This window comes from Tauraco erythrolophus, chromosome 1, assembly GCF_009769465.1.
Source record: "Tauraco erythrolophus isolate bTauEry1 chromosome 1, bTauEry1.pri, whole genome shotgun sequence".
NCBI classification, from domain to species: domain Eukaryota; kingdom Metazoa; phylum Chordata; class Aves; order Musophagiformes; family Musophagidae; genus Tauraco; species Tauraco erythrolophus.
Window position 1 is genome coordinate 18,488,517 of NC_141465.1, and position 25,472 is coordinate 18,513,988.

At 36.7% G+C, this 25,472-nt stretch overlaps 1 protein-coding gene across 2 annotated transcripts in view; it reads right to left on the reverse strand.

The window, feature by feature from the left end:
- CADM2 (cell adhesion molecule 2) overlaps positions 1-25,472 on the reverse strand; it is a 123,640-nt gene that overhangs the window by 19,465 nt on the left and 78,703 nt on the right. Inside the window, exon 6 of one of the 2 annotated variants that reach the window (XM_086631278.1) lies at positions 24,458-24,577. The exons of the other annotated variant lie outside the window; for it this stretch is intronic. Coding sequence (XP_086487404.1) covers positions 24,458-24,577 — 120 coding nt within the window. The remainder of the gene's footprint in view (positions 1-24,457; positions 24,578-25,472) is intronic. 2 annotated transcript variants of the gene reach the window in all.

Here is a 25,472-nt window from a genome sequence, read left to right on the forward strand (position 1 = left end):
ACCTCCTGATCTGGCATATATTTGAATATAGTATCACCAAGAAGACTTCCTGAACCAGGTCCATAATCTTTAATAGAAGTTTGTCACATGATATTGGAGCAGAGAACAAATTCAAGGAAGTATATGCAGCCTGGGGGGAAAGAACAACTCTTGTGCTGGTACATCCCCAGTGGCCAAGCCCAAGCAGTAGAATTTCAGGAGGATAATATTTATCATTTCACGTTGCATACTTCAGCATAATGCTTTTTTATGGACTAGTGATTTTTTAGATACCAGTCATAGAATCATAGAATCATAGAATGGTTAGGGTTGGAAGGGACCTCAAAGATCATCTAGTTCCAACCCCCCTGCCATGGGCAGGGAAATCCTCCACTACACCAGGTTGCCCAAAGACTCATCCAACCTGGCCTTGAACACTTCCAGGGATGGGGCATCTACAACTTCTCTGGGCAACCTGTTCTAGTGCCTCACCATCCTCTGAGTGAAAAATTTCTTCCTCATCTCTAATCGAAATCTCCCCTCTTTCAGTTTAAATCCATTGCCCCTTGTCCTATCACTACATGCCCTTGTAAAAAGTCCCTCTCCTGCTTTCCTGTAGGCAAGTTTTATAACAAGCTATTACAGAAATCCTTGTTTAAAATGCTGACATATGAAGGAAAATATTAAAAAATTAAATCTCTTTAGTCCATAGATGCACACAGAAATAGATACTGAGAGAAATTGCTAGAGAATATCTCTCCTTTTAACTCCCAGTTCTCAAAATTTGTCTTCAAATTATTGCAGTCTTCTTATGACAACAGTAATCTGGATAGGATTACTTGAGGAGTAAAATACCACATAGCGTAAGAACTTCAGAGTATTGTCCTTTAAAGAAGCAACAATGTGTATGGGGTCCATGCCACATCAAAAGTACCAATTCAGGGATTGCTTAAAGAGAACAAAATGTTGTGAAACATTCCAATACAACATTTCAAAATGTCTCACGTGCCTTTATAGGAAACATAATAAATGATGGCTGTGATTGCTCTTCATAGCTAACAACAGCATTTTGATATCAGATCTTTCTTTTTGAGGTAGAACCTGTGTGAAACAAGCAGCTGTGCATCAAAACCAAAATATTCTTCCAAAGAGCTACAAGAAAGACCTAAGATATAAAAGGACTGATAATTATAACGGCACAAATGTAATGAGCTCTGAGTGTAATTGATGGTGAGTTGAACTGTTCTTTCAAATCAAAAAATCAAACTTCATTTTCAACATGTTTAGGGACAGTTATTCTAGTGCTAACATTTTAATAGTGTTTTTACACCTAAATTGTACAGGAACCTTTTATTCCCAGAACACCCTGAAAACTAGATGACTCATTTCAATAGGTTACGCCTTGTGAAACATTTTAAACAAACTTGAAAATCAATTATAACGAAAGAGATGTTATGCTGGTTGTGGAAATCTTGGAAAAAGCAAAGCCATGGTTTTCTTTACAGCATTCTGTGCTTATTAACATCTTTGATACAAGAACATAAAGTATTTTAAGAGGTTTTAAAGAAACAGAAGAGACTGGAAAGACTAGGAAAGGGAGAAAAGAATCTGCCCTACGAACACAAACCTCTTTCCTTTCATTTTTCCTATTTCATTCACTTTTGTTTATAAGCAATGCTGAATCATAGAGATGCAGCCATGCTCTCTGATTTGTAGTACTTCCTACAAGACAATGCTCTAAAATTGAGCAGAGTTACTGTGCCTGTGGATGAAACCAGTTAGAACCAACAAAAAGTACTGGATACATTTGTGCTCTTTATGTAGTACAGATGGCGAAAGGAAATGCAGATTTTCAGAGGTTTCTTAAAAGAATAATGAATTAAAACAAGCATGTCCTTCTCAGTTATTGCTGTTATTATTTGTAGCAGGAGTAAGGTACTACCAGATTTATTTTACATATATATTTCTCTCTATTATTCAGGAAAATTAGAATTAGTGTTATAAACTGGTCTTGTGTTTGCTTCCTCCAAATGCTCTCTCTTTGCACGCCATTTGAAAGAAACTTTAAACAGTGATAGGAAATAAGATACATCTTTCTCTGGATTGCACTATTGTCCTTTTCTATCCTTACAGCATTGAAAAACAGAAGTTTACCAATGGAGAAATAAAATACATGCTTGTATATCCCTCTGCATCTTTGATTATCTATGTGAACACCACTAAAGGAGAGACTGAGCTTTAGGAAATGCTCCTGTTTCCTTGGTGTGCAAAATGCAGCCCCACTGGCACAGGACTTCCCCACAGGTCTCTTCCCCACACTTTGAGAGCTGCCTCCTCCTGGTAGGGAACCAGCTCCAAACTTTGCCCTGTTCATCAGTCATAACAGTTAAAACAGCAAAGGCACAACCGAGCTCATGGGTTCTGCTTCATATTTTGCATATGTTCCAAAGTATTTAATGTCATCAAAAGGGGGATGCAGAGACATAAAATGACATCTTCTAGAAGAGTGAGGATGAGAACAGCTATAATGGGGAAACTCAGCCCCTATTAATTCAGCAGGAAACTTCAACTAGCAAAAACCAGATTTCAAGCCAGAATACTAGCCAATGCTCTACTCACTGTTATGTGATTAGCAAAAACCAGATGGGCAAACAATACATACTTTAGGATGTTTTTCTCCTTTTTTCTTTTTCTTTCTCCAATTAGTTGGTTGCTTTGCTGTTGCTAAATTCCTTTTGTTTTCAAAGAATCTCATTTTCTGTCCATTGAAGCAAAACTGAAGCAAAGAAGTGAGAAGGGGCAACTAGGCAGGTAAAATCCTTGTAAATCCTTCTCCAAACTGCTTAATATTCTGAATCTCTACTTCAGGGAGATGAAAACCCTGTTGGTATAGTCTGAGTTGCACTGATGTCTGAGCAGGAAGAGTTTACTGTAGATTTGGAAGCTTGACTTGTTAAAAAAAGGAAAGAAAGAGCAAGAAATTAAGATTCCTCTGTTATGCTGAGGTTTTCTACAACACAAGCCTCACTGATAAACAGAAATATAAACAAACAGAAATTAGAAGCATTAGAAGTGGTCACAAACTGCTGAAGGTCTCCATTTAATTAGTATTCAAACTACTAGCAAACCATCTAGCTCATTTTGATTCATTATGAAACATTACTGGAGAAACAGAAAAATAACATAATTCCTAATGATTAAGACTGCCATTATGTATATTTGTATAGGCATCAGATTCCTTTCAAGTTGCTGGGACCAAGCCAGGATTCCAATTTTTGCCTGAAGCAGGGAAGAGACTCTGCTGAAATGAAACTTTAACATTCCTATTGCAAACAAGTATGCCTTGACAGCGTATGCACAGTTCCATTGCCTGAATATACACACAGGAGCAGAGTCTTCTCTGCATCATCTAGTGGAACAGAATTGCTGTTGTGTGTTCACTATATATTCTTTAACATATTTCAAGCATCTTATGTATTACTACAGTTGTAGCACCATATTAAGTTGTAGTACCCCCTTTTTTTTTTTTCTTTAGCAAGAGAAGATGTAATTAGGTTAATGGAAGGGCCAGGAATTAACTCTACGCTTCCCTTGCCCACCCACCCCAAGAACTCTAGACAATCCAACCTTGAATATTCCCTCACGTATTCAATGTAACATGCACAATATTTCATATGTGGAGTTACTAGGTCAGACTCACAGGGCCTGAGCACTGTAGGCTACTGTCATTTGACAGCCTTCACTGATGTGTAGTAGCAAGGAGCTTGCTCAGGGTATGTCAGACCAGATCATTTGGATGAAAATGTCTACACAGATCATCAACTTCTACCCGTTGACAACTCTCTAGTTGTTTCCACTGATTTTTCTCCCACTCATAAGCGGGTGAATATTGAAAAAGAAGAGTAAAATCCAGATGGTTTTAAATTTTCAGGGCTAAAAGTCACTGTTTCTGATTTATGACTGGATGTGAAATGACTGTGTTTTCTCCTGCCTATGTATTAGAGGGAGTAGGGTGGGCTGACCAGGATATGTATCCCCTTGGCAGCTAGATTTTCACACTCAGCATTTAAGTAAACACAGAAATTGAAAATGGCATGCTAGTAAGTGACAAGAACTGCAGCAGTTTCATTGCTGGTCTACAGTAGCAGTACAGCTTGAGATCTAGAGAGCAGCATGCCTCTCCTTGCTCTCTGCAGAAAGAACCAGAACACAGCTTCAGCTGGGTGCCAGTTTCCAGTGCTTATTCTTTCAAGACAATAAGTTATAAGAGCTCTTTTGATGCATCTCAGGTCTGAACAGCATCACTTTTGCTGTATGATCTTCCTAGGAGCATTCCTGAACATGGAAACCAGCCTGAATTTTATGCATATCACCAGAAGAAAAAAAGGCCAATGAAAACTACATAGCTTTTTTTCCCAAAGGAAAAAAAAAAAAACAAACCACAAAAAATCATCATATTATTTCTTTTTTCTTTAATACATTACATAAGATCCCTATTTTTATGGCTTCACTCATGGATTTTGTAACTTCTGAATATAGGGACATGTGGGGATTTTGGGCACGAAAGACAATGCATATGTATAAATTATTCACAGTGTACTTCATGCTCATATAAATCTGCCCTCATTGGTGCTACACCTAAATTTAGATTTGTGTAATGATCATCAACTTACTCTGATTTCATAAGAATTGTACTAAATGTTTTACCTATGTTTGCTGCGATAAAGGAACTCTGATGTGTATAGCAGCATATTTACATGGTTTGTACATCAGTAAGGTTTTGACAGTAAATCATATGGTTAGAAGATTTAGTTTAACTACATTGAATTAAGGTAGAGAGTTATTACAGTTGTGATTTAATCATCTTGCAATTTTTAGTATTTTTATCTGTGGTTATAAAGTTTGAATTTGCATTATCCTTATATACACTGTATGTTACATATTCCTACCATTATTACAACATACGGTCTTTAGGTTTCCCCTACTACTTTGATTAATTGTGAAACCATTACTGCTATTACAACCTTGAGCCACCAATACAATATTTCTTGACACATATATGGTATTTGAGACTTTTAGGTTTATAGTAGTGTGATTGCTGATTAGTTTGATAGTCATTTTATCACTGAAATCACACAGTAGCTGGCCATAGAGAAACATTAGTTTTCCCTGAAAGCAGTAAGAGTCACATCTGATGAGCATTCTCTGTGTTAGGGTATCTTTTTTTTTTCTGATAATGTAAATTATATAGTAGGATGAGTAAATGCCTTTTTCATCTCTAACTTGTATTTGCATTAGCAGTAAGGAAGAAAACTCTTAACTTGGTTTTTATGATCTTATAATTTCATTGAAACTGTGGGACTTAGCAATAAAGAGTCTAAATTTGCAATTCATTTTGTTAAGATGTGTTACATCACTAGTATTTATAGCAATAACAGTGGAATTAAGCTGCACTCTCAAGCGTCTCTGTCTCTTTCATGACCATTAGACTTTTATTGGGCTTACTTACAAATAAAATCTTAAATTTAGGGCAAAAACTTGCAAATTCTGTAACAGTAAAAGAAAACACACTTTATTGAAAAGCATCCTTCAGGAAAGCACAAAATACTTTACTGTTATGAGTACATGCATAATAAATTGCCCATTTACTTTTACATTTTCAGGGGTGAGGTCTAATTAAAATACACAATGGCACGTTTAAAAAGTGACAAAAAGTTCCAGTATTCGCTGTTTTACACAAGCCTTTAGACTCAGCCCTGTCCCAGTCTTTAAATTCTACACAGGGAGACAAATGTAACCACGTAAAAATGATCTTTCAAAACATTATAGACTACTTAAACAACCTAGCTTTACTAGTTTATAGCAAGACAGACTCCAACTGAAACTGGAATTGCTTTTTTTTTTTTTTCCCAGACAATAACAGACCAATGGTTTTGGTTTAGAGCTCAAAAAAACTATGTACTTAAAGCATAGATACATTTTCCAGGTACAGCTAGATCCACAGTGGGCAGGACGACAAAAATCTCCTAATCTTGCATATAGACATTTCTCCAGCAGGTTTTGTTTCTCCCTGCTAAACCTCATTTTGCATTGATGACTAACTTTCTGCATTGGTGACTATATTCACATGGTTCACTTTTTCATGTAACTTCTAATTTAATTTAACTGCTACCACCTTTCTTTCCAGTTCTCTCTTTTCCAAGCTGAAGAGTGCTAGTCTATTTAATCTCTCTCAGCACAGACACCATTTCCAACACCAGCCATCCTTCTCACATTTTTTTTTACTTTCTACCACATCTTTTTGATGCTAGATAACCAGAACTTTGTGCAGTGTTTTCAATGCAGAGGTGCAGTATTAAGCATGTAAGGCATACCATAACCTGTACTATTTAAGATGCACCATAGATTTATATGATGACATGGCAATGATTTCTATTTGCGTTTCTACTCCTCTCTTGCTGGTGTCATCATTTTACCTGCATTTCTGTATCATCACTGAATTCTGACTTGTTTCCGAAGAACTAGCTGCAATGATCCAACATCTCTTTACAGAGTGTTGGCAGCAGCTCATTCAGACCTCATATTCATTGTTCAAGTGTGTACATTTGAATCAGTTTTCTAGAACCAATATTTTCATTAGATTTCTTCTACAATTGTGTATTAAAATTTTACAAAATTACTAAGTTAGCTAAATGTCATCCTGCAGGAAGACCTGGATGGGCTGGAAGAGTGGGCTAACAGGAACGTATGACATTCAATGAAGACAAATGTAAGGTCTTGCACCGGCGAAAACATAATCCAGGAGTGCAGCACAGGCTGGATCTACTCTGCTAGGGAGCAGCTCTGTAGAAAGGGACCTGGGGATCCTAGTGGACAAGCAGCTCAATACGAGTGAACAGTGTACTGCTGTGACAAAGAAAGCCAACAGGATGCTGGGTTGCATCAACCAGGGCACCACCAGCAGAGAAAAAGAAGTCATTATCCCACTCTACTCAGTGCTTCTCAGGCCACACCTGGAATACTGTGTGCAATTTTGGTCCCCACTATACCAAAAAGATGTGAACAGGCTGGAGAGGGTCCAGAGAAGGGCCACAAAGATGATCTAAGGACATGGAAGCCTGTCGTATGAGGAAAGACTGAGAGAACTGGGCTTGTTTGAGAAAAGAAGGCTTAGGGGAGACCTTATCACCATATTCCAATATTTAAAGGGTGGCTACAAAGAAGATGGAGACTCCCTTTTTACACAGAGTCATATGGAAAAGACAAGGGATAATGGATACAAGTTACTCCTGGGGAGATTCTGATTGGACACAAGAGGAAAATTTTTCACAATAAGACCAATCAGCCTTGGAATAATCTCCCCAGGGAAGTGATGGATTTCCCAACATTGGACACTTTTAAGATTCAGCTGGACAGAATGCTGGGACACCTTGTCTATATGTGCTTTTACCACAAAAGGTTGGATCAGATGATCCCTGAGGTCTCTTCCAACCTGGTATTCTATGATTCTGTGTATTTTTGTTAAATATTCTCACTACATAAAAGATCTGTGAAATAGGAATGGGGATTGTTCAGCATATGAGTACGTAGTTTTAATTTATTTTAAATTTCTGTCATATAAATACAGTTGTACTATTACTATCTAGCAGCAGTAATATTTAGCATTGTCTACTATGGTACTGCATATGTTCATATACGTATTTTGAAAACAAGTAAAAATTCAAAGCCCTATTACTTTTTCTTTCTTTGAAGCAAGTTGTGTAGACACTTCAGACAGAAATTGGGTCTTATCTTAACATTCACACCTTATCAAATTTCTGAAGTCTTACATAAAATAAGCAAATAAAGTAAATGCTTGATAAGTGCGTAACAATATAAATGCTTTAACCTTATCAGGAAAACTATTTATCTATAATAACACAGACTGAGTGCCAAGAAAAAAGAACAAATAAAAAAACTCATTTTTGTTCTGCTTGTCTCAGTATGCAATAAGTGAAAAAAAAATCAAATTAATGGAATATTTGGGCATGATTATGTCACAGTGCCTGTTACACAACTTTCCAAATAAACTTTCTTAAATGAAGCTCAAATACTGAGGTTTAGCCCTGATGTTAAACATGGTCCTAATCTCCCAAAGACACACATGCATTTGACTTAAAAAACAGATGTAGCTTCCCTGATTTGCATGGGATTGCTCATAACACGCAAAGCATGCAGGTAAGCTTTTGTAGGATCAGCCTGGTATCTACAGCCTGATTAATGACATATATCCAGAAGACAAGAAATCACAGATCATAGGAAGGCACCTATCAAAGTGCTAATGTTAACATACTGTGTGAAGAAGTGAGAAGTTCTTGAGATTTCAGTATGGGCCTGACAAAAAGATACCATCTATAAAGTTTAAACTGAATAACACGCTGCTAGATGGCAGGCCTCATTCTTTCTAATGCTTTTGCCCTGCTATGTATGTAAGTAGAGCTTCCAATGCAGCACAGCTCTGCTGCTGATACATCATTTTGGTTTTGATTGCTGAAAGAATAGCTGTGGAATGCAGTCAGGATTAGTTCATATCCCTGCAATGGTTAGTGGTCATCATGTATTTTATGGCACTTATTGCCACAGTCTTAAAAAATCCCACTTTTTCCAGTGCTACATACTTTTATTTCTATGTTTTTATGTATACTTTTTTCACTAAGATACAGGAAATGTAAAGACAGTAATTAATACTAATGAAATACCAGAGGATAAATCTGAGATCTTAAAATACAAGATGTTTATGGAAAGAACAAATTAATTGACAAATGTTAATTAATTAAAATTTTAAAAAAGAAAAGGTTTTTTTTTTGACAGAAAAGTGTCCACTCTCATTATAATAATCTTGGAAAATTCAAACACATTTACTACATTCACTAATAAATAAATCATCCACAGTTATTTTTGACCAAGATCTGAAGCTAGAAGTAAATTTTTAGTTGATGTTCAGGACTAATAAAGTTGATTTTTGGAGCTCTCAACTGACCAAGACTAACTCTGAGAACATGTGACTGCCATTCTCATTTCTCCCCTTTCCAGAATACTTCCTTTTAGCATACTGTTAATATTACAATATGGCTAAAATAACTGCACTTTTCCAACATTAGTCTTTTGAACACAGTATAATGATCATCTTTCAACCCTTACAAAGAGAATTGAAAAAGCTTTTTGAAGCATTAAATAGCCATATAGTGAAGGAATCCAGAAACAGATGGGGAAACCTATGACTGTAACACTTCTAAAAGTTTGTGTGTCTTTTTTTCTAAAATATATCATACTCTTTCATAACTTGAATGCTTTGATTATAATTTATTTGGAAGGAATGATGACCTAGATTTTAATGTGTGATATTCAATGTAAAACTTAGATCTTTTCAGGAACCTATCTCAACTGGAGGTTTGTGAGTTCTGCTGAAACAGCAGGTATCTGCTGTGGCTACCATGACATAAACCTTAAGGATGAATAGAACAGAACAGAATCATTGAGGTGGAAGGGATGTACAACAATCATCTAGTTCTTCTGACTGGACTAGACGAGGCTGACAAATAGATAAAGCACATTACTAAGGGCATTGTCCAAATGCCTCTTAAACACTGACAGGCTTGGGGCATTGATCACCTCTCTAGGAAGCCTGTCCCAGTGTTTGGTGACCCTTTCCATAAATAAATGCTTCCTGATGTCCAGTCTGAACCTCCCCTGGTACAGCTTTGAACCATTCCCACGGGTTCTATCACTGGATCCAAGGGAGAAGAGATCAGCACCTCCCTCTCCACTTCCCCTCCTCAGGAAGCTGTAGAGAACAACAAGGTTGCCCCTCAGCCTCCTTTTCTCCAAACTGGACAAGCCCAAAGTCCTTAGCCACTCCTCAATTTGATGAATTAATGTCAATCGTAAGAATATGAATGAATAGAGTAATTTAAATATGGACATAGCTAAAACACTTCCCCAAGTAAATTACTTCCTCCTTAAAATCAGGTAATCAATAATAAAACTGATATAAGTAAAAGATGTGATAATAACAAAACCTGTGATAAAGAAATAAATGGCTGAAATGGACAACTATAAATTATCAATAGAGAACTTGGAGAGATTATTATGCACAGAAGATTTTCATGAATATGAAGCCACTCATTTTCTCTTATTTCTCCAGCTTTGTTTCTCTATTGACTTCCTCAACCATTTGTTTGGCCAATGACAGACCCATTCAATTTTAGACACTTGTGATTTTAAACATTCATTAGAAGTTTACTCTGAATTCTCTGCTAAAGTTTGTGAAAGCACGAAGAATTAGCAGCACCATTCTGTAGCCAACAAGTCAAAAGAGCAAGAAGGGTTTAAAATATGTTCAATCCTACAAAACCCTAATCAGATGATCCCCAAGGGAATGAAGACTGTATTGAATATGATCTCTGTTTAAAGTGTATGTTAGCTGTTGAGCATGTTTAATTTTCAGTTATATTGAGATAAAAAAGGGGTTTAGGCTTGTGCTTGAATATAAAACTAAGCTGAAACGCTGCCATGCATCCACCATAGATTCAGAGAATTCATCACAAAATGGTTTAATATGTTAGGATTTTGAAAATTGTTCAGACTAGAAACTGGGACAGTACAAACAAGGACAGTATAAACAGAGTTAGTAGACTGTAATATAAGACAACTCTGATATATTTTCAACAGTAAAAAAAAGTAAAAAAAAAAACCTGAAAGTATTTGAGCAGCATTAACATCCAATGTCCTAGAATCTGCTCATTGTGTTCTGTCTTCAGAACAGACAGCTTAAGAGTTCATCAATTTTATAAAACAGACACATTAGAAAATGACTTTTAGAGTGACCCATGTTTTGCTCTTATTATGAACATTATTTATTCTGTTATTTTACTCAAGTGCATGTAAGCATTCCCTATAAAACCAGAAGAAAAATTTTCCTGCCCTTGAACTTCCCTGATATTCCAAATTTCTTCATAACACTGCAAATATATCAAGAGTGAGATGTTTTACTCTGCATACAACCCATCTATTTTAGTATGGTGCTGAAAGGCAACCACACAGCACTGTGAAATTCTCTTGTGTATGAATTATTCCCCTGACTGTTTATTTAGTTGAGAAAGATTTCGAATTAAGTAAAAAATCCTACAGTTCACATACAGTTCGTATTTCATAATAAATATAGAGAAGCACATTCTGCACGGGAAATCAAAACTACAATCTCTGAGTGTCATGGTAGCAATTTGCAGCAAAGTTTTCCACAGAAATGATCTAGTAAGAATTAGTGGATACTACTCAAAAGCACCAGGAAGTAAAGCAGCAGACGTTTCAATCACACAAAAACAATTAGCACAATTCCCCACAGTCATGCTATAATACATGGTCTTATGATAACAATAACAACAAAAAAGTCCCATAGGGACTGGGAATCTATAAAACCACTCACAAATTACTTGGCACAAGGTCTTGTGGTGGAGAAGAGCCAACCTGATTGTAATAAAAGACTAATTTCTTGTTAGTGTTACTAACTCCAGAAATATTGGAAACAGATGCTTCAGAGATGAACTGGAGGGAAAGGGCTATGGAATTAAGCAACCTTTAAAAACTTAAATAACCCAAGGCTGCTATTGCTTTGCAAAACACACAGGTATAAAAAAATAAAAATACAATCTGACATATGGATGTCCACGTTCAGCAGCGACCCAGCACTAACAAAACTGCATTGTAGGGGACAAACAAGTTCAGGATTGATGGCAGTAATTGTGCCAAAGAATCTCAAAGCATGCCCAAGAATGCAATTCATCCCAGGAACAGAGTGAATTCCTGCACTAGAGACAGTAATTGAGTCAAACTCAAACCTAAACACTAAAAATGTTCCTTCTAGCTCTGTATTGAAAACTACACAAAAAAAAAAAAAAAAGAAAAAAAAGCTTTACATATTAACCTTCTATGATGTTCCCATTCTCTAATGAATTAATATAGTCGTAAAAGCTAGTTTCTGTCAAGTATGTCCGGGGACCTGGTCCAAAGCCAACGCTAAAGACCGATAGAGCACTTTGAATTCATTAAACTGAAAGCTGTCTCTTCCCTGTAGGGTGCTGAATGCAGTTCATGACCTGATGTTTATACAGTAGAGACTTGTTAGCCATGAGAAAAGAAATGTATAAAATAAATATAATGGCTTCTTTAAATTGCCAGTCTTGGGGATTTGTCAGTCTTGGGGATTTTTCCCTTTTATTTTTTTTTGACTACCCATAACATATTCCCATAAAGATTTATATTGTGGCCTTTGTTGCCCAGGATCCTTGTCTCTTACCCTTTATGCTGGAAAAGGAAATTGTATATTAACGTAAATTGCTACTCCTGATACTTCTTTCCCTTGACTGATGGTTTTCTATTACAGGCTTGCAAGAATTCAGGCTGGAAAGAAACCCAAGCATCTTGATTGAAAGGATTTGATACATTCTTTTCAAATTCATGCTATCTAAATCACAGCAGGATGACTTGTAATCAAAGTTTTTCAAAAAGAACATAAATTTGGGGAAAAGGAAAAGGCCATTCAGCCCATTGCAAGTCATCTTGGTTAACACAGTTCCACCAGAATAGTATCTCCCTTCTTCTTTAATGACCCCAGTGCCTCCAATTCCAAACTTGGCTCAGTGGGCTATTGAAAAATTGTATTTCTCTTTGAGTGAAAAGTACTTCCTTGTGTTGGTTCTGAATTTCATTTTTTCAGTCACTTCCATTTGTGCTTTTTCGTTCAGTCTTTTATACTCAGCCAAACAGTAAGTCAAGTGTTATTGAATAAGGTTTTCCACTCTGTATTTCTCAGAGTAGATGAGTTTGTAATTCTCTCTTTCAATTTTTACGATGAAAAAAATGAACTCAGCTGTGATTAGGTACAGCCTATTTATGATATCGTACACTTCAAACCAGACTTCTCTTCTGCTTCGTTTGTCTAAGGTGTGTTTTAAGCTAATCTTTTAAAACATTGGTATTTGATTTTTTTCACCTTTTTTCACTTCAGCTTTGTTGACTCCGCTTTTCTACACCCAATGTGACGGCCACACTGCAGCTAAATATCAGCCTTTAAAGATTTTTGGGTTAGAGTCTTAAAGTAATAGAACTCCAGCAATACTCTCTTTGTATTCTGAGTCTTTCTCCCTGTCTCAGTTGCAACAGTGAAACACATTTTAACGCTACTGTCAGAAGCACAGTGCAGCGGAGACACGCACCACCGCCACAGCAGGCCCTGCACCTTCAGCATTTCGGCATGGTGCGCTGAGATGTGCAAGCCACACACTCGGCATTCTGCTCTAGAAACACACCTGTGTCGTGCTGTTACTCAGCCCGTTCACCACTGTGCACACCACATGTTGAAAATAACCCACATAAAGTATGACATCACATAAGGGGCACCAGGTGGGTCTGAGAGGAGACCCAGGCCAAGTACTAAGTCGTACTAATGCTTCTGTTGGCTCCTGAAGGAGCTACCCCTTTGAAGTGGACAAGCCAGCCTCTCCAAGCACCATGGCACCCAGTTTTCTCCATGGCATGGTCTCCGAAGTCAACACAGAACAGACACCTCGAAATACTAATGCAGCAAAAAAGGGAGATGGCTAAGCAATTGATTTCCATGCTCCGAAAAGTGCTAAAATATTACCTTAAGAATACCCTTTTTTGTATTCACTGTCTGAGTAATCTCACATGTGAAAATTAATAGGTCAGATTAAATCATCTCCAAAGTCACTCATTGTAGATTTTGCTTTTATTTTATTGTTCTGGGGAATGCTGTAGCTTTGAGTTTTACCAAGGTCATATTTCATCCAAAAAACTTAATACAATTAGTATCAATTCTGTATTTTGTGAGGCTCATGCTGGAAGTTATTAACTGTGTTTCAAGTGGAGTGTCAGAGAAACCAAGGGCAGAGAGAGTAATCTTTTCAGCTTCAAAGGCACAGTTGATGACTTTAGTTCACTGGTTAGTGAGAAAGACGTGCATTTTTTATTAAAGGTGTTAGCAATAAATTTGAAACTATAAGCATTTTTCTCTCTTTTTCTTTCCTTTCCTCATTTTCAGACCTTGTCGGCACCATTTCAGTCTTTTTTTAACATTTCACATGACATTGGAACAATTGCTTTAGTTGTCCTTGTTGTTAACTGTGATGATACTTAGTTGTATACTTTAGCTTTTAGCAGTGAAGCACTTCATCACTATCCTGACAGCACAGAACTTGCCAAAAACTGCCTTACACAGTCACATAAGAAAACAAGATCTTGGTTTTCGCTGGTACTATTTTTAAATACCATAAATATCTCTCTGAATAAAATAAAACTATGTTAGCCTTGTGATTTGATATAAATACAGCAACAATGAAACATATCAAATGAAAATTTTTACGTAATCTTTCTCCTTGTTACAAGAAATGTGTATTTCCCTTAAAACTCATCATTGAAGATATGCTTGATAATACCTTTAAAACAAACAAAACTAAAGAAAAGTCTTAATAAGATTCTGAAGATCATAGACTCAATTCTTTCAAATTAAGTCCAACAACAAATTTCGAAGCATATTTACAGAGTCTTTTTTACAACAAATATTCACTTTTGAGAACAAAATACATATGGAATGAGAAGCCTTTTTATTGGTGAAAGGTTTAACAAGGGCCAATGTATTGTTAGCCTTGGAGAAATTTAACTGAGAAGCAAGTCTCAAATTTGTAACAATGAGGATAGTTAACTGCCGAAGAGAAAGACCAAGGGAAATCATGGATTCTTCATTTCTTTAGGTCCTAAATTAAGTCTACATATGTTCTGGCGGATGCTCTTTAATAAAATAAAGATTTCTGTTCCTCATTATAAATCCATAAGAGTGGAATCTATACAAGAATTTAGGCTAACTGACTCAGGGTGTCCCTCTGGACATAGCAGATCACAGATTTTAATCTATGAATAACGTACTAAATTACATACAGTCCCACTGAAAATTAATGAGCTAATGTATGTGTAAGGTACTACATAGAAGAAATGATATTACAGCCTGTTGTCCTGTAGAGGAAATTCTTCACATATCTGCAGGTTATTCTCAAGCTTATGGGCCACTGCAGGCAACACTGGCAACACACTAAAAATAGTCTGTCTCTCTCTGGACTGCAAAACCCGGATTCGTACAAACCTCAAAACTACCTGTCAGCTAGCTGGGACAAACTCATTTAACCAATTTGCAAGCCAAATCACTTGTAGAGCTCTAAATACTTGATCCCGAAAGTCTCTTGAAATCAGTGGAATTCTAGCTTTTAAAGCAGCAGGTACAAATATCTATTTTTTTTTTAGTTATTCTGAAAGACACAAGATTATTAAGTATGACTGGAGTTTAAAGTTAGTATGAATAACATAGGTTTCATGTCTTGTTTACATCTGAATGTAGACAATGACCACACATGAACAAAATGTAGGAAACTTTAGGACTGAGGTCACCACTCAACCAGAAGTCAGATGAAAATGGTCAGCATGGTTATGGTCTTCAGTACACACTGACTTTGATGTTATGCTTTACATACAGGTAGTGATACTGATGACTTCAGTCCTTCCCATGTACTTTTTTGAAAGTCTGGTGTTTTCTTGCTAGTTACATGTGGAGGCTGGGCAGAAGGAGAGCTAAGACCCTACAGCCTGTGGCATCTGAGGGAAAGTCTTGGGATGAATTCAGAGCAAAGGACTTTCTTTGCAGGCAGTGAGCATCCTTCCAGAAGAAGGGACTCTTAATTTGGAAAATCTCCCGTATGCCAGCACACAATAGAGACTGTTAGACTGCATAATTCATATGCAGTAGAAAAAACCCAGCGTGATCAGAGCTCAGGTTAGGAATGTTTGAATTCCTGATGCATTGCTGAAACCTCTCCAGAGCTCAGCTATATAATGGAATCTTTATCAGACCATCAACCAATTGTGATACTTATCTGTACAGCGTTGCATTTTGGGTTAAGTGATAATCCATCAAGGCTGGAAATCATTGTGTACTTTTTAAGTTGCATACTTCATTACTGCAAGCTGACAGCTGGATGGATTTGTTAGCACTAGAAATATTTGTTCCAGACACAAAGAGCAGGTTCCTAATATATGATGTTATGATATTTCCTTTCCTTTCATGTATTCAGCGTGCCTGTGTTGTAATCTATGTCTCGTTTATGATGTTCGTTTAGATGGCAAACTATTCAGAGTATGAAATCCATCTTTATTTGTTCCAGAATGTTTCATGAATCATATGACCAACTAACATATAATAATGACGACAGTCTTCATCTTACATTGTAATAGCTGTTAAGCAGACAAAACAGCAGTTTTCTACATTGTGTATTTCTTTGCTTTAGCTTGCAAAAGTTAAAAATTGAAAAGCCCAAGTACATTTCATGGCAATCGAAGTAACTAACGTGATGTGGGTTGTGTTGCCAGAATTTTAGTTTGTGGCTAGACTGCGTGCTGTGCATGTTGACTTGAGGATTACTCTAGAATTGATATTATAACTATAAAGCACCTTTTAAAAGTATTTGAGAACTGGAAATTCCACACAGAAACAGTTGGTTTTGATTTTGGTCTGCTCACAATATAAAATCCAGGGTATTTCCTTTTTTTTTTGTTTTAAGCCTGTAGTGATAATAGAGTTTCACGTTTAGTTTCACACTGCGTGAAAAAGTTCTTCCTTTCATAAACACAATCTGATGCTACTTACAGCCCTGTTGTCCTATTTCCTCTGAGCCACAGGAAGATATCTTCTGTGGATGCAACAACATCCAAAATCCCCAGCCTTAATTTTAAAAAAAATAGACTATTTTTATACTATGTTTGCACAGCCTCTTGCTTGGAGCTGGTATGTTTTTGTTCTATGATCACCATGCATGTTAGCACATACTGTTTGTCATGATTCTGATTCTCTATGGATGTACTTAGAAATCTGTAGTAATCTAGCCAGTAAAGTAAGAAACTGCTTAGTTTTTGGTTGTTTATTTGTTTTGGTTTGTTTTTTGTTGCTGTCGTTGTTTTTGTTGTTAGTTGCTACAGGGAGATACCTTGTAAGGTAAGGAACATAAGAGGAACACCTGAGGACTCCTAATTTTAATTTTTTGCATCTATCAAATCTCTGTACATGGTGCACTACATTAAAATTCTCAAAAGCCCTTTCATGATATTATATGAAGGCTTTTCCTGGCTGTGTATCTATCAGACCTAAAAAACAAAGAGTTCTTTGAGTTAGAACAGATGCTACAATCTCCTCTGTTGATCTTAATTTTGTGAGCTTTGAGAATTCACAGTGTTAATTGTACCTCCAACCCTGACTAGCGGGATAAAACCCTAATTAAATGTTGCTTAGGGAAAGGAACAAATACTCTGTTTCCCCTAAAATAGGCACTGTGGTCTACTAAGCCTCTTGAAAATATACTTGTAGAACTTAGAAACTTCAAGACCTGTTGAACACATGAGGAGCCAGAGAAGGCACAAGCATATAAGAACTAGGCAGGTACACATCAGAAGAACAATTTCATAAGGAAAAGCTGGCAGAATAGACTTAAGCACGAATATTATAGAGCTTCTTTTTTTTTTTTCTTTTTTGTATTTGTTTTAATTCTATAATTTTTCTCCCTTTCCAGAAACTCTAGAAAGTAGCAAGAGTCACACAAAGTAAAGAGCAAGTGAAACCAAATGAGCTGTATATAGTGAAGGAGTCAGAACAAACACTGAGGGATCTACAAAGAAACAGACAAAATTAATAACAATTCACCTTCCTTGCTCATGTTGGGCAAAAGCATTCTGATTTCCCTGTGCATGGCATAGTTCATGGCATAGTTCTTTTGCACCCTACAAGTACCACAGGAAAAGAGAGGAACATAGGGCTGTCTAATTTTTTATTTTATTTTTTTTTAACTCTGGTTCTAATTTCATCGTATTTCCATAAACATCATGTTTGAATCTCACCACAACAGGTATATTTCAATATTAAAAAATCAACTGTTTGATCCTAAAACAACAACTCTCAAATCTTGTCACCTTGCTCTCTGCTCTCCAGGTACATTGGGTCCCTGCTTTGGGTTTGTCCTCCCAGTTGCACAGAAGTCCAGGCTTTGGCCCAAGGAGCCACATGCCTGCTGCTGAGCTGAGGCCATACACAAACACAGCTGTGGAGTTTTTCTTCCAATGTCAGAGCTCTTGGTAACAGAGAACACAGGGAAAAGGAGGCAGACAGTGTTACACTCCTGTATCTCCCCTCTGCACCTGTTGGCTGGTAGAGACCTTGGGAAACTGGGCACCATTTCTCTTCCTGTTGTCCTCTATTTAGCCCATACCAGGAAGGTGCTTTCTGTTCCTGGCCTCTCTATCAGCTGGTTGCAGATGCTGGCTAGGGAAGGTTTTGCAGCTACTACCCAGCTGTAGACTGCAGGTGTTTCACCTGAATAACAGATAGCTCTGACCAGAGACACTCCTGGAGGTTTCAAGACTTTGGGAAAGAGACTTTTAAAATAGGTTTGGGATTTCATCACGGGCTAAATTAGATTTACCGTGATCTATTAACACACATTCTAAACAGCTGGGAAACAAGCACAATGAAAAATAAAGGTAATGAAAGAAGCCATTCTTCATCAAGAGATGGCAGTTCTTGCAAGATGGGTGCTAAAGGCTTACTTGAATGTCTGGTGGGAAAAAAAAAAAAAAAAGCAAAAGAACTATTGGTTTGAACCTCCAATTCTTTGCCCTCCTGGGAAATCTAGAAGTTGGATAAGCCAGTAGAAATTTATGGTAAGAGAAGGGAAGTTGAGAAAGAAGAAATAAAAATGGGAAAGTTGTAATTTTCTTACCTGGATTGAGTAAAACCAGACACAAATTAGATTTTATGTTAGTGCTACAGCTATAAAGTAGTATATAAACAACTAGCTTTTTAGCATGTTGTCATACAAAACTGCTTTTAACATTAGACAATGATAATTTTTTTTTATCAGACTTGAATGCAAGGAAGCATACACAATTATATCTAAGATATAAGTCTAGCCTTATCTCCCTTGTCTCTCACATATTCTATACCTTTTCCTTGCTTTGTTGTTTCTTTCTCTGTCAATATCTCAAAGTGCCAAGTTATATTAATCAGATTATGTGAAAGAAAAATGAAAACACAAGGAAAGAACTGGTAATGCTAAAATTCTTTTGATATGAAAAAAACTGAGGACTACAAGTACCGTCCAAGAAGTGTCTGCATTTAAATTGCCTATAATGACACGGGTATTCCACTCTTTTTCTTTTCCTTTTTTTTTTTCCCCACTCATATGGACTCGAAGGCAAAAATGGGAGAAAAAGAAAGCAACGCAATTTTTTAGCTAAGATGGTTGAAATTTATGCTATTAAACAGAAACATTCACACTTAAAATAAATTCACAATAGTTTTCAAAATCACCACAACCTCAAACCCTTTCTTTATCCACTGTAAACTCTTCTTCTAAATTTAGTTCCACAGATCTCCTTTAAGAAATCTTTCTTTTATACCAAAGTCAAAAATGATAAAAGCAAAGTGGATTATAACAAAGCAGCGGTTTCATTCATATATAAATGTGTACATTCGTTCCCTTTGCGGTCACCCTGACTACTAAATAAACTCTTGAACTTCATAGTGCAGCTGCCTGGGAGCAGCATCATATCTCTGCTATACGTAATGACTTTTGGAGATGTTTTTAGGCGTTGCTATATAAAGCTTGGAACATTCTGGCACAGTCATTATACAAGTGAGTCAGCTGAGACTGAATCACTCTGATACATGCAATCGAACTGAATGGATCTATCTTTTGAGTTCGGATCCTCTTGAAATGTTACCTTTGTACCTGTTTGGGGGGTAGTTGTGAGATTTCAATCTTGAATAATAAGTCAAAATTGCCAAGTTCTATAACCTCTCGGACTTTTTTTATTTTTTTTGACAAGCAAAGGATTTAAATTTAAAAAATCGCAGGGTGTGCATGTGTGGGTGATTAACATAATGCCAGCCTGTGAGAGGGTTTTATGTATATTTGTGTGCATAAGCTTTTCTCCTCTGTGAATCCAGAAACATAGAGCTGTTGTGACTTGAGGTGGCTTCTCCTAGACTGTTAATCACACTCCCTTTCCACCCCTACAGGACTTTGAAGGATTGGCACAGAACCATCTAAATTAACTTTATGCTAACAAATAATTTCTCCAAGGGAGGCATCCCTTGTTTCACTACTGGGGGCAAATCCACAATCCTCTTGTGCCACTTCCCAGTCACAAAAGGGAACACTAGCATGGATTCACGCATAGCTTTCACGAATAACACTACATAAATCTGACAGAAGGAAACGACTCATACAGTGTATAATTATTCTTTCCATAGTCCTCTAGAATTGTTTCTTCTCATACATTTTATTCTCATTTTGTCGTACATTCCTCATCATGGTTATTAGTCTTGAAGATACCCTTGACAAATACATAAAGGGCAATACTCTTCACTGGCATCAAATTGTGTTTAGATTTTTTGAGTTAGTAGGTAATGTACCAGTAAAAGAATAATTAATTCCTGAAGGACTGAGCACAAAAGCAAGCATACATTTGTCTGAGAAAGTGAAAAGTTTGACTAAACAGGATGTTTACGATTTATCATGCTATCATCCAACTGGATCAGTAGCTTTTTTTCATGTTGTTTACTAAATGCCATGCAAATTAAGACAGAGATGGGTCACACACTTCCAGAATTAACTGATGATGGTTTGGAGATTTTTTTTCCCATTAATTCAGGCTTCTGGTAATGATGAGGTGCAATCATAATGTAAAATGCCTTAGATTTACAGACTCTCTGGGCTCTTTATACCGTGTACCATATTCCTGTAAAGACATCCGTTGCAACTGAATGTGGAGTAACATATCCTCAAAGTGGTCTATGTAAAAGTCATGCAGAATAGAATAATGTCTTGTAAAATTTACCTGAGGTGATTCATAAGTATTAAGCATCATAATTTCAGAATGGAATTAGTGAAATCCATCCAGCAAAACTATTACGTCAGCTATTGGAAATCCAGTTCAAAGATATCATTAATTAGTATGTACTACCCTATGATCAGGGGCAAACTTCTATTTCTTTAGGAATGATCAAACAAGATCTGACAAAGTAAGATAAAGATAAATGTTTCTTCCAATGTACCTGGAAGCCAAAACACAACAAAAAGAATTGTTTTGAAGGTTGCAAATATATGAATACCTTCTCAACTTTATGTCCTTATATACTGCTTCATGTCAAAAATCTTACTGGAATAAGAAGCAGAACTGTCAAAGGAAAATGTGTTATATGGTAGTTTTGCTCAGCCAGAAACAGATCCTACTGAAAATCTCTCCAAAATGGGTCTTATGCAGCTTGTAGCTCTGGTGTGTAGGTGCTCTGACAATCTAGATAAGGTTCAGTCTAGTATTTCAGGATGGCAGAACTCTGCCTTGACAACATTCACTGTAAGTTTGTGAACGTTATTTGTTTGTGGATCCAAGAAATGTAGGGGAAGAAGAGAACTAAGGAGAGCATCTTCTCCATTTTCTTCTGCTATGAGAGTCAAGCATTATCAAAGACAGCAAGGACAAAGGAAGTTTGTAGGAATTTCGAAGGAAGTTCAATAGCTACACTGTGTCATTGCCTCCCATGCATTTAGAAAGCTTCCCCACTAAATGCTTTTGCCACTAATTCAGTAGATTCATTTTCCCCATTGAACCTGGAAAATAACTCTTCATCAGAGTCCTACTCACTTGCCTTTTTGAAAAGCAAAACCAAACATACTGGTGCCTTCAGATTCCTCGCAGAGCATATCTTTAAACTTCCTGTCCTTGTTGTTTTTTGATCTGTCTGTATTTATGGTCACCTTTCACTGTGACACCCCTATTAGAAGCAGCACTCCATTTGTCATCCATTGCTGGATAAAGTAGCAATTATTTCAGCCTTGTCTTAATCATTCATGATTATGATCACTACATTTTTTTCTTTCTTTCTTTCATCTAATGTATTTCTAAACGCTTTTGTTTTGTTAAATTTCTCACACCTTGCTAGTTGCAATTACTTTTGCATCTGGTTGTTTCTGATTTTACGCCTGGTTTCCTGTTTCCACACTGATACACTCTATGACTTATGTTTATAGCAATCTTCTCTTATTTTCATATTTTTGATGTTTTTGATTTCTTAGATTGTTAGATGGACAAATTCATTATTCTGTTATATGTGTCCTATTTTTCCTTTGCATTGGGATAGACTATCATTTTCCTTTCAATACAAGATTGTCAAGAAACAGTCTTTCCACACTCCTTTGTCTCTTAGATTATCTGCCCAAGAGACTGTATCTACCAGTTCCTTGAGGTTGAAGTGGTCTCATCTTCTCAGCCATTTTGCTGCATTCACTTATTTTTCTAGGAAAAGTGAATGTTCATGTTTTAGTGATCAATCACCTTCACCCAAATTTCCTTCTTTTACTTTCCCTTAAAGCAGTATCTCTTTGTTACCATAGCATCAAATCGCATGCATTCTCATAGAATCATAGAATGGTTTGGGTTGGAAGGAAGCTCAAAGATCATCTAGTTCCAACCCCGCTGTCATGGGCAGGGACAGCTTCCACTAGATCAGGTTGCTCAAAGCCTCATCTAGCCTGGCCTTGAACACTTCCAGGGACGGGGCATCCACAACTTCTCTGGGCAACCTGTTCCACTGCCTCACCACCCTCAATGTAAAAAATTTCTTCTTTATCTCTAATTTAAATCTCCTCTCTTTCAGTTTAAAGCCATTGCCCCTTGTCCTATCACTACATACCCTTATAAGAAGTCCCTCTCCAGCTTTCTCATAGGTATTAGAGCTGAAACTTAAAAGAGAGTTCTCCTTTTATCAATCTTTTTCTTGATGCCAGGCACATAAATGTTGAAAATGAACACTTCAGAGTAAAGGAAAATGAGGTCCTAAACCACACTGAGGAGGTAACGGAATGCCTTATTAACATCAGTACATGAAATATACAATCACGTCAGTGATATGGTTTAGTCATGACCAGATAACAACAAGAAGAAAACAATTCAGTAAAACCAGCAAACACCAATATGGCACACCAAGCACTTTGTCCTTCCAGTATCCAAGCCTTCAGAAAGCTAGGAAGATTCTGCTGCTTGAGTCAAAACACTCTTGTATACAGACATGATCACTCCTGTCATTCCGTTCCTTTTCAGGAAATGTTCCTTGCAACTACTCAGACCCGTGAGCACTGGACTGTTTTCCATAGTCTATCCTTTTTTTTTTTTAATGGGGGTAAGGACTATAACGCTCTTTCTCTTTTTCACACTATATATAAGTAATACTTTTTTTTCACACTATAAGTAATATTAAAGCTTAAAACGTAATTTCAGGTTTGATATCAGTATTTATTACATGAAGGCCACAATATTAAAATACCAACGCCCTATAGAGGAAGAAGCTGGGTGATCTGATAGTATTACAACCATTATACAATGGCCTTGCATTTAGCTCAGCTTACTCTTGCAAATTAAGCAGGTCACTACAACTGAGTTGTAACAATGCTTCCAGAAAGAAGCAGAGTTCATAACTCTGTCTTAACTTTCCTGGGATAATTATACCTTATCATGTGAATACTTGCAGTGTGATAAGTGAATATCATTTCCCCTCTCCTTGCACAATTAAAGCCTTCAACAGATCACATAGGCACCATTTGCCATTTCGTTCACCGTGAGAGACTACTAGCTACCCAGAAGATGATAATCTGTGAAACCTTACACACATGTTCACTATTGAGTGGGTATCTGATCAGTCACCGAGTACAACAGTAAAATTAAGCTTTATATTTTGTTCATAACAAGGCAAAGCATTACTAGAAACATTTAAAAAGCTATAACAGACAAAACCCAACATGATAGGGGGTGGGGAGCAGGAAGGGGAATTTTTGCTCATTTACTCTAGTTCTGGTGAGATAAAGACACCCCTAAGTTCCAAACACCTTAAATTGTAAAAGACTAACAAAGGTGATGTAATGCGATGCCTCTTTGTTATCAAGCAAGATTACATCGAGACACCTATCTTGTTTTAAACATTAGCACTCCAAATAACCAGTCTTAAAAGGTCATGTTTATTTAAAAATAGCTTGCTTGCATTTTACATTAAAGTTAATTTACTAACCTTAAAAAAATTAAATGCAAATGTATACAATAATTTAAGCATCCTGTCAAAGTTCACATACACACTGCTAGAGCAATAAAAATAGTCAAGGTCATACGAAATCTTTCTTAACCATGTACCATCCTGTGGATTATTCTATTAAATCTATATATTGAACTGGAGCGTTTGAACCCTCTCTTTAGCAATTTCTATCCTTCTTAAAAATAAACCCTATAATTTCCTATTTATAATGTGTTTTTCAGGCCGTAACAAAGAAGCATACTGTACCTCTGGTGCCGATGGCTGTTGCCGATGTGGTTGTGCTGGTGGTTAAGGCTACAGTGGTTGTGACTGTTGCAGTGGTAAGGGAGGGGATGACAGTAGTGGGAAGCAAAGTGTTGAAAACATCTGGTGAGTGGAAAAAAAATATAAAATAAAATCATATCATGCAAACAAAGGAGAACCATAATAGTGGTTTAATTTGTAAATACAAGTATGTCGAGAATGACTAAATTAAAACATGATTAACATAAGTTATTACAGGTACTACAGAGTACCTTTAAATTCTTGACATTATATCACTCTCAATTTTTATAGCCAATCTTCTAGCATATGGAATTTAAAACACTGTTAAAATGACCGAGTTTCCACAGATCTGGAGAGTGACTGTTTAAGTGACAAGAATCCATTTCTTCACTGAGCCATTTTAAATGTCTCATATAGTAGAAACCATATACGGATGAAACATGCTGTGTCAGAGTGGGAGATGAAAAAAACAACACTATCATGCTAAAATAAACACACACATGTTAACGAGGAATGGCTGTATGTTAAAACACCCACTTTCAGACAGACTCAATGAAAGGGAAAAGGGGAGAAAATGCTACTAACTATAAGAGCTGCTTTTTCCGGATTGCTTTTCTTCTTCTCACACATTTGTTTAAGACACAGTTGTCTGCTAAGATCCAGAGCAGAGTATATTTCAAAATCTTTACCCTAATTAGCAGGCACAGTCATCGTTTAGTCATCTTTAACACTTAAAATTTATTAATACACACATCAGTATTTCTCTAAAACAGTTCAGAACTAAAAATCAGAAATGCTTATAATATTACTATTAAAGAACCTGTGTATACGAGTCAGAAAAAATGCATAGCCCTGATGACAGCATCCTACAAAACCCTTCAGCTTTTGATCAAGTAAGTGCAAGGTGTGCTGCTGCTTTGTTGCAGAGGAACCAACAATGTCTGTTGCAAAATGCTACAGTACAGAGCAGAACATAACCAGATGTACAGATAGAAAA